Source organism: Lissotriton vulgaris, unplaced genomic scaffold (assembly GCF_964263255.1).
Source record: "Lissotriton vulgaris unplaced genomic scaffold, aLisVul1.2 SCAFFOLD_5480, whole genome shotgun sequence".
Classification (NCBI taxonomy): Eukaryota; Metazoa; Chordata; class Amphibia; order Caudata; family Salamandridae; genus Lissotriton; species Lissotriton vulgaris.
The window spans coordinates 84610-95198 of record NW_028253391.1 but is presented as its reverse complement, the minus strand read 5'-3'; the positions used below and the strand labels follow the sequence as shown (position 1 = coordinate 95198).

Genomic DNA, 10589 nt, shown 5'->3' with positions numbered 1-10589 from the left:
AGTGTGGGAGCCTCGGGGCTACAACCAACTAGCTGCCTGTGTCCCCCTAGAGCCTCTCAGGGCTCGCTGAACAAATGTGCAATGTAGAGCTCAGCGCTCTAAATCAATGAAATTCCCCCTCGAGCCTCGGGGCTCGTAAATGCAGGTAGGGCAATGAGCCTCTCTGGGCTCGGCAACAACTGGGGGCTCTGGAGCCTCTCAGGGCTCGAAAAGGACCAATGCGGGCAGGTGGAGCCTCTCGGGCTCAAAGAACAGCATGGCCCCTCAGAGCCTCGTGGCTCTCAAAATGAATGGTAGGCCTCGTTGGAGTCCCTCACGGGGGACTCAGGATCACTGCAAATGCCCCCTGAAGCCCTCAGGCTTCACACTGAGTTCTAGCGCGAGCTCGCGCTACCAGGGAAGGGGGGGCGGACACCGACAATGTGTCCCGGCGCCCCTCCCTCCTGCTCCACTCACCGGCTGGGTGGGGCGGCGGCCGCTCCTCTCCTCTCGTCCTGGGGCTCTCCCTTCGATCGGGAGCCTTAGGCACGACACGCCGGCTGCTCCTCTCGCATCCCGCCTGGCCTCGTCTCGCTGCACGCCGCCTGACTTCCGCCGGGGCCGCCAATGGCAGCGCGGCCCCGGGGGTCAGGAGGCGGGACTTCCGGGTCGCTCTAGGCAGCGGCCCGGCGACGATTCTGGATGCTCCTGGGCTGCGGCGGTGATCTCCTGGGCAATGCCGGGTGGGCACCGGCTTGTAATCAATAAAATAACAACGGATGGGCACCGGCCTCAAATTAAAAATAAAGCGAGGTGGGCACTCGCTCGTCAAGAAAATTGGCAATTCGGCTCCAATGCCGGGTGGGCACCGGCAATGCCGATAAAGCGCTCCCAAGCGCTCTGGGGGCGAAGCACAGCGCTCTCAAGCACCAAGGGAAGCGCGCTCAGCGCTCCAAGGAAAATAAAGCGCGCCTAGCGCTATAAATCAAAGTTAGGGCACCTCCAGGCACAGCAAAGCTCCAGCAGGGTCTGGAGGCAGGCAGAGGGGCAAGGCAGGGCCAGAGCCAGCACGCTAGGTCTCCAGGCAGGGAGACAGCCAAGTGGCGGTCCTCTTGGCCCCAGCAGCAGCAACAGCCCCCTCTGGCAAGATCCTGGAAGAAAACCAAAGACAGGACAAATTGTATGGGGACACAGCCCCTTCTTATACAGAAAAACCCCTTTGTCTCAGGGTGCAGGGTGGGGGAAAACCAGTCACAGCTGGTTTTGAAGTACTCTGTTTACCTCAACCACCCTCTCTATTCACTGGCAGGGCTAGGGACATCAGTCGCACTACAGGGGGTGGAGCCAGCATTGTCTGGGGAAAGTCCAGGCCCATCAGGGACCAGGTGCACTCCTCCCAAGCCATCAAGCATGCTAATCTCACACTCACCACCGGGCAGACCCATCCAGCCTTCCTGGAGCCAGGCTCACCAGCCAGCTCCAGCCAATCACACTGCAGACATATTTTACAGTAATATGCCAAGTACTAGAAATGGCATTTCTACACATGACACACACATGCCACATACACCATTGCAAAGCATTCATTCCCACGAACACGCACATACCAAATTCGAGCATGCACTCCCCACACATCAGGAACTACTAGGGACACAGACATTCCCCATGCATCCCTATGGGAGAGCAGGCCAGCCTAACTACATGCACGCACTTTACTCTGGGATACAGAGAAAAAGTGCGCACAGACCAGAAAATCATCCACGCATATCACAGATTAAAAGCAAAAAGATTAGGGGTGAACCTGCCTTAAAGGCCAAGTCCAACAGTCCCTTTTTTAGAAGTTGCACAATACTGGGGTGGCAGAAAAATCTCATGTAATTTTTGTGGTAGATTTATCCCAGTAACGTGCAATTACCAGTTTGACGCAATTGACTGGGGAGTTGCCACAAGGAACAGATTCTTCTGCCTGTTTAACCGCATGCCATTCATTATTTCACAATGTTTTGTGGCTTATATTTACCACTTGATTTAAGCAGGTGGTAGATATATGCATGTGGTTGGTTGGGTGGCGATGGGTGAAGCAGGGGAGGGAGGGGTAAAGAAATGTCTAACAAAGGGAAGAATTGTGTGTTTCCCCCAGTTACTAAAAAAAACAACATAAGTCTTGGCTGCTTCTGCTGCACCCAGTGTCTTGTGCGTCTTTTCAGTCTAATTTTCCTGTCTGGACAAAAATGGTGTCCTATTTTTCTGCACCCGGTACATCCAGGTGCAGAAAAACCTAACAAAGGATAATCAGGTGGAATAAAATGAACACATGAAAGTACGCCTTAATTTCATTGCCCTTGATTCACACTTTGGACCGTAGTTGAGGGATAGGTCTAGGCATAGTCCTCGCAGCACACTATAGATTTGCTTGAGGCAGAGGCCAAAACTCAAAAGTCAGGATACCAGATACAAGTAGGTGGTAACTCAGGGCAGGGGAAATATGCCTGTTGTCCATGGAGGGGAAATTCCTGTCCCAGAAATCTAGATGATGAATTAATAAATAGTACCCTTTTTTAAACATCTGTTTGGTGCCAGTGCAAATGACTTTAATTTCTGCCTTTGGCATTCTATGTTACAAGTCCATAGGGTGCATGTATCCTTTGTGAGCTTAATAAAATGTTGAAAATTCTATTATTCCTCACTCCTACATCCAAGTATTCTCAGGCTACCATTCTACACTCTGTTCTGTCTGAAAAACAGCTCAACATTTTCAAAATTCTGCATTGATTTGGCTTGTACATTATATTTTTGGAAATGTTCTTGTATTAACTATTTAATTTTAATACTATAGGTGATTGAAATTACTGACGAAGAAAGCAAGATTTAGCACCAGGCAACTGAAGTCAGTGCCATAAGAAAGATTATTTTGAAAAACTGAAGGACATCCAGCCTTCTACGTTTAAACAATTTCCAAAATCTAGGTGTGGCGAGGAAGTGGGAGCTGAGGAAAGTACTATACTGTAAGTGAAGTCTCTAATTTAGTATTTCATTAACCCAGAGCAAAGCCATATCTGTGCACAGAATAACCTTCATCTAAAACATCATGTCATTCCAGAGAGGAAGCACACACTGCATAAAAGAAAGTTATAACAAAAAGTTTCTTCTGCAGACCATCAAAGAAAAGACGCTGAAAGAAGACTCCGAAGCTGACAAGTTAACAACCGAAAGATTGGAAAATCACCTTTGTTCAACAACCGTTTTTAACCAGTTGTGCAAGTTTGAGACTATCTGCCTCTGGGTAGAAAACCACACCCCACTCTGCTCACTCTTGCGAAAACCTTTAAAATTCACCACTTTATTGTGTTCATGACCATCTCAGATAGTTTCCTTTTTATTGTGTACTGTTCTGTAATTCTATGTAAATCGCCTCAACATCATCTGCTGTGCGTGAGTGATATGTAAAACTGTTAAAGATAAAAATGGATTAAATGAGCACAGTTGCGCTATAGGTAATGTAAATACATCCTCGTCTTCAGAACTACAAATCTTAACCTTACACCAAACATAGAAAGGGTAAAAGGAACTGATGTTCTGAGACCCGTGATCCACAATAGTACTGTGCACGTTCTAACGCCCTCAGTTACAGCCATTACATCAGTGCAAAAAGGTACTTATCAGTTTAATTATTAAAAATCAGACTAACACCTTATCACTGCACTGCTAAGAACCTATACAAATAGATTTGAGAAAATATTCAGTCACAAAATAATTTGCTGCCGGAGAAGCTATAACCTAAAGACTATTATCTGCTAGAAAAATTTCAAAAGGTGTTACATGGCTGCTTTCAGACATATTTTCCTCAATTCAAGTGTTAAGAAGATTATACACAATTTCTTTTAGAGATAAATGCTGAACATTATCTAAACAAGCCTGACTCTAAAATCAGGTTCCCTCTTACCGTGGCATGTAAGCAAGAGAAAACTAATTGTAGAGATATTGACTCTAGGTATACACCTTATAAAAACACGGACTGTGAGAACAAATTCAGTGTTCAAAAACACCTCAATGAAGGCAAAATAACCTAATTTGGGGAAAGAAGTTACATGTGCCTGATAAAAGATACCAGACAGGTAGCTGGATAACTTCTTCTTTATTCACGACCTCCACAGTGCCACCAGGATAGCTTATCAGGACACCTATAACACCGCTCTCTTCAACTCAGCATGCCCTCACTGTCAACATTCTAAAGCAGCCTTCTGGGACAAGGAACGTACCACAGGGGGAGGAAAGGGAGGGGAGTAGGAAGGTACCAAGTGCTGCATAACATTATATGTAAAACAACCCATATAACTACCAGTAAAGTTCCTGGCAAAGTACATCCTTAATATCTGCGTATGGTAATATTGTACTGCACATTTATGAACAGGAGAATATAACAGTGCCAAAAAAGACACAGCCATGAATCTTATCTCACAGAATTTGACAGAATGCACACTGGGGGAATCCACTCTCAGTGCAAAGTATGCCAAAAAAGTTTCAAGCGTAAATCTTATCTCATTGAGCATATGAGAATCCACACTGGGGAAAACCACTCTCCGTGCAAAGTATGCTAAAAAAGCTTCAGGCGTAAATCTTATCTCACTGAGCATATGAGAATCCATACTGGGGAAAAACCTTATCAGTGCTCTGAATGCCAAAAAAGGTTTAGTATCAAACTGCAACTTTATCGACATGCATTAACCCACTCTGTGGAAAAACCTTACCAGTGCGCTGAATGCCAAAAAAGTTTCTGCCGTAAATCTAAATTCACTAAACATATGAGATTCCACTCTGGCGAAAAACCTTATCAGTGCCCTGAATGCCAGGAAAGGTTTTGTAACAAACCAAGCCTATCTCGACATGCATTAACCCACTCTGTGGAAAAACCTTATCAGTGCCCTGAATGCGAGAAATGTTTCAGGCGTAAATCTCATCTCACTGAACATGTGAGAATCCATACTGGGGAAAAACCTTACCAGTGCTCTGAATGCCAAAAAAGTGTCTGCTATAAATCTAAACTCACTGAACATATGAGAATCCACTCCGTGGAAAAACCTTACCAGTGCTCTGAATGCCAAAAAAGTTTCTGCTATAAATCTAAACTCACTGAACATATGAGAATCCACTCTGTGGAAAAACCTTATCAGTGCGCTGAATGCCAGAAATGTTTCAGTGACAAAAGAGGACTCACTCTACATACAATGACCCACACTGGGGAAAAACCTTATCAGTGCTCTGAATGCCCGAAATGTTTCAGACGTTCATCAGATCTAACTGCACATGTGAGATTCCACACTGGGGAAAAACCTTATCAGTGCTCTGATTGCCAGAAAAGGTTTTGTAACAAACAAAGCCTTTCTCGACATGCAATAACCCACTCTGTGGAACACCCTTATCAGTGCTCTGAATGCCAGAAATGTTTCCGTGACAAAGGAGAACTCACTCTACATACACGGACCCACACTGGGGAAAAACCTTATCAGTGCTCTGAATGCCAGAAATGTTTCAGTGGAAAACGCAATCTCACACTGCATATAAAAACCCACACAGGGGAAAAACCTTATCAGTGCTTTGAATGTCAGAAATGTTTCAGTGTAAAAAGCAATCTCACTAAGCATATAAGCACCCACACTGGGGAAAAAGAAAAACCTTATCAGTGCTCTGAATGCCCAAAACATTTCAGACGTTCATCAGATCTAACCGCACATGTGAGATTCCACACTGGGGAAAAACCTTATCAGTGCTCTGATTGCCAGAAAAGGTTTTGTAACAAACAAAGCCTTTCTCGACATGCAATAACCCACTCTGTGGAACACCCTTATCGGTGCTCTGAATGCCAGAAATGTTTCCGTGACAAAGGAGAACTCACTCTACATACACGGACCCACACTGGGGAAAAACCTTATCAGTGCTCTGAATGCCAGAAATGTTTCAGTGGAAAACGCAATCTCACACTGCATATAAAAACCCACACTGGGGAAAAACCTTATCAGTGCTTTGAATGTCAGAAATGTTTCAGTGTAAAAAGCAATCTCACTCGGCATATAAGCACCCACACTGGGGAAAAAGAAAACCCTCATCAGTGCTCTGAATGCCCAAAACATTTCAGACATTCATCAGATCTAACCGCACATGTGAGATTCCACACTGGGGAAAAACCTTATCAGTGCTCTGATTGCCAGAAAAGGTTTTGTAACGAACAAAGCCTTTCTCGACATGCAATAATCCACTCTGTGGAACACCCTTATCAGTGCTCTGATTGCCAGAAAAGGTTTTGTAACAAACAAAGCCTTTCTCGACATGCAATAACCCACTCTGTGGAACACCCTTATCAGTGCTCTGAATGCCAGAAATGTTTCCGTGACAAAGGAGAACTCACTCTACATACACGGACCCACACTGGGGAAAAACCTTATCAGTGCTCTGAATGCCAGAAATGTTTCAGTGGAAAACGCAATCTCACACTGCATATAAAAACCCACACTGGGGAAAAACCTTATCAGTGCTTTGAATGTCAGAAATGTTTCAGTGTAAAAAGCAATCTCACTCGGCATATAAGCACCAACACTGGGGAAAAAGAAAAACCTTATCAGTGCTCTGAATGCCCAAAACATTTCAGACGTTCATCAGATCTAACCGCACATGTGAGATTCCACACTGGGGAAAAACCTTATCCGTGCTCTGATTGCCAGAAAAGGTTTTGTAACAAACAAAGCCTTTCTCGACATGCAATAACCCACTCTGTGGAACACCCTTATCAGTGCTCTGAATGCCAGAAATGTTTCCGTGACAAAGGAGAACTCACTCTACATACACGGACCCACACTGGGGAAAAACCTTATCAGTGCTCTGAATGCCAGAAATGTTTCAGTGGAAAACGCAATCTCACACTGCATATAAGAATCCATACTCGGGAAAAACCTTATCAGTGCTCTGAATGCCTGAAATGTTTCAGTGAAAAAGGCAATCTCACTAACCATATAAGAATCCACACTGGAGAAAAGCCTTATCAGTGCTCCGAATGCCAAAAATGTTTCCGCCTTAAATCTAATCTCACTGAACATGTGAGAATCCACACTAGAGAAAAAGAATTATCAGTGCTCTAAATGTCAGAAAAGATTCAGAGGTAGAGAGGGTTACAAGCGCCATAAGAAAACACACTATCAAAATAATTCAGTGCTCCAAGTGCCAGAAAACTGATGAAAACCTTAAGAGTGCTCTGAATGCCAGAAAAGCTGCAGAGAAAAACGCTATCTCACCATGAGAAACTCCACACTGGAGAAAATCCTTATGCCATAAAAGCTTGAATCTGAAAGACAGTGTTATGCTTCATGAGAGATCCCACTCTGGGGAAAAACCTTATGAGTGCTCGAAATGCAAGCAACGTTTTGGTTACAAATTACTTCTCACTTGACATGAGCGGACTCACACAGGGGAAAAAGCCTCATGTGTGTTCTGAAGGTCAGATAAGGTTTAGTCTCGAATACAATGTCACTTCACATGAGAGAAATCACACTGGACTAAAGCCTTATACAGAAGAGGAAATCCAGAAATGTTATACTCAGAAAGGAGATCTCACTAAACATGAGAAATGCATCCACATGAGGTGAACAGTAAGGCGTATCTTGAGTTGCAGAAAAGCTTCAAACAACCTCACTTTACATGAGAGAACACATATTGTAGTTGCAATAGGATTCATCAAGAACTCTTGCAGGATAACTTAGGCTGCCCGCATGCAACCTCCAAAGAAATTTCAGGCCTGGAATTTTTTTTTAATTGCAACCGAATCCACAATTTGAGTATCTGAAAGTTACAAAACTCTTAAGGTCTTTACTTGACACAGAGAAGTGTTAATGCTTGCAAAAATCAACTAATTGCCAAACAAATCACAATATTAATGTCTTAAATTTTACTCCACCCAAAAGGTTTCTACTCACCCTTGTTTCTTAACATATGACTGATATCTATATTTTCATGGTAAGATTAAGCCTATGCGGAGTTCCTCAATGAAGAACTCCGCAAAGTGACAAAAAAACTCTGGCGGTCTGCGCAGATTTCCGCAAGCATCGGAGTGCGTAAGGGTCATGGCGTTCGTGTTGATTTTGACCTCCTGGTGTTTGTCCCGCCCTATAAAAATAATTGCGAAAGGCACCATGTGCAGCACAAGAGGGTGCAGCTGCTTATACTCAAGCGGCAGCTTTGTGAATGCGAAGGAAGGTTTCTCAATGCGAGTGGTTGTGACCTGCCGTGACCACTCGCATTGAGAAATCCGACGACCCGCTTTGTGAAATCTCGCCAGGTGGTTGATTTTGTTCGCCTACTAGACCATGGCGAGCGCGAGCAAGGAAATCTCATCAGGAGGTGGATTTTCCTCGCTCCAGCACATAACGTTGAAGAGCGCGAGCGTTGAAAAAAAACTTGCTACGCTCCACGGAGCGGAGTTTTTAGGAACTACGTGAGCTCCGCGGAGTACAGAAAATTCTTCCTGCAGAGTTCACCACCCAAAATGAGATAATATACAACAGCAGGCAAACATAACACACCAGTTACTTGCCTTTGGTAATGCTCTTTCTGGCCGCTACTCCTTTACCTGCAGATTCCTCACCTTGTGAATATTCCCCACACACCAGACTAGGTCCTCCAACTTTAAAGCAGAGTAGGAGACAACATGCAGCTCAGTGTCAACATCATTCTGCTACAGAAGTGACAAGCGGAGACTCAAAGAAGCACTTCCCAGGCGCACTGTGAACAACTACAGAGGCCTATGAGTTCATTATCCCACAGGTCTGTATCACATATGCAGACCCTGGCCAGATATTAATTCACCATTTTTACCATTATTAGAATTCAGATGAGGCCTTTTCATTTCTCAAAATTCTAATTGTGTTCTCAGCAGCAAGTGTATATATAAATCGTTGAGTGATGACTGCGCAGTGCTCAAGATGAAAGTGATATGATGATAAAACAGTCCGATACGCATTTTGTACACAGAAACGGGGCTGTAAATACTTTTGTACAATACAAGTTAAGCAAAGGCGATTCTTAGAAGACATAATTTTTATGAAATAGTCCCTGTATAGTTAATGTTTCGACCGTTCCAGTTAATTACCATTGTCTCATCAGGACGGTAGATCGCCCCTCTCCAATATGCTCTGCAACTATATTCAATACTACCCAGTAAGGATTCTTCTGTATCTCGGGGCACCGTACCTGGGAGGAAGTCAAATTCAACTAAGCGGTTCCAGCTCCTGTTCATCTGACCAAACAACTGCAGCCAGCGAATCCTCGGCTCGCTGTCAAACAAGTTTAAGTGTGACTCTTCCTGATGAGACCATCGTCATTGACTGTCTTGTCTGTGAGAAGCTGCACCAGCCCTCCTGTGATGGTGGGCCGGAAGACCTTGACCGCTGATGGTGATGAAGTAGCAGCTTAATTTCCAGAAAGGCATGTTGGCCATCAGTTGTCGGATGGCCAACAATTGCCTTAAACTTAACTCTGAAAAAACAGAGGTTATGATATTCAGCAAATTACTGCCAAATTGGTCTTCTTCATGGTGGCCATCTTCTTTGGTGCCCCTTCCACTGCCAGTCACCAAAGTCAGAAATGTGGGCGTCATATTTGACGACAGACTATCCTTTGTGCCTCATTTTTTTATTTTTTTTATTTGTTATTTTCAAACACCCACAACAAATAGGAGGATGGACAATTGTCTTTACATGGAGCCCGACCATTAGGAAGAAGGAGATAGTGACATTGTTACACAATCAAGCCAAAAGTTCCTATAATTCTCCATGCTACTATGGTTAATGTCTTCTGCATCAAAGCCTCATCCTACTCTTCCTCAGATGCCCGCCCCAAAATCGACCTCCCCCTCACCCACCTGCCGGAGCTACTGTCTTAAGGCTAAGTGGGATCAAATGGTGAGTCATATTGTACGGGTTCCCCAGGTGATCTTATTTTAACAACATTATTAAGCATCCTGACTACTATGGAAGCCGGGAATCGCCTCACGTTCTGCGCCTCAATATCAAGATACCTAGTCTACTGGTCTCCGTCAGCCATTAATGCGCTCACCTCTGAATCAGTTTCTGGATCTGTCGCTTTCAGCTCTGTCACACAGGCCTCCCAGGTTCGCGCCGCCTCTAATGCCTTGTCATTATGGGATCTATGGGCTTGCTGTAATCGAACTGAGCTCTCGCTGTTTGCCCACTTAAGGAATGCAGATTTCCACCTTATATAGCTAGGACCCGCCGCTGCTTTCCAGTGGGATGTAATTTCTCGTTTAGCAAGCACCAATCCCAAGTCTATGAATTTGCTAGTTAACTTCGTTTTGCTAGTATGCAGAAACCGATGTAGCAGGCAAGTCCCCCCATTCGGAGCGATCTGTCGCCCTGTTATATTACAGAGTAAAGCGGTCATCTCTTCCCAATATGTCCAATCTACAACTGGGGCTAAGAGCCGTATTAACATGGAAATATTGGTTGATTTTAGCCGGCGTAAGAGATGCCCTGTAGAATTTTAAAAATTGAATCAGCTGGAATCTAGCATTCCTGGTGCCCTTCCATGCCCTTGAAAGTATCTGCGAC

At 44.5% G+C, this 10589-nt stretch overlaps 1 protein-coding gene across 1 annotated transcript; it reads left to right on the top strand.

Moving 5' to 3' along the window:
* The first annotated feature begins 4769 nt into the window (after positions 1-4769).
* Positions 4770-7109, top strand: LOC147661025 (uncharacterized). Its single transcript, XM_086951401.1, has 2 exons — positions 4770-6190; positions 6275-7109. The coding sequence occupies exons 1-2, from the start codon at positions 4782-4784 to the stop codon at positions 7107-7109; spliced, it is 2244 nt and encodes a 747-aa protein (XP_086807527.1). The 5' UTR covers positions 4770-4781.
* The last annotated feature ends 3480 nt before the right edge of the window (positions 7110-10589 follow it).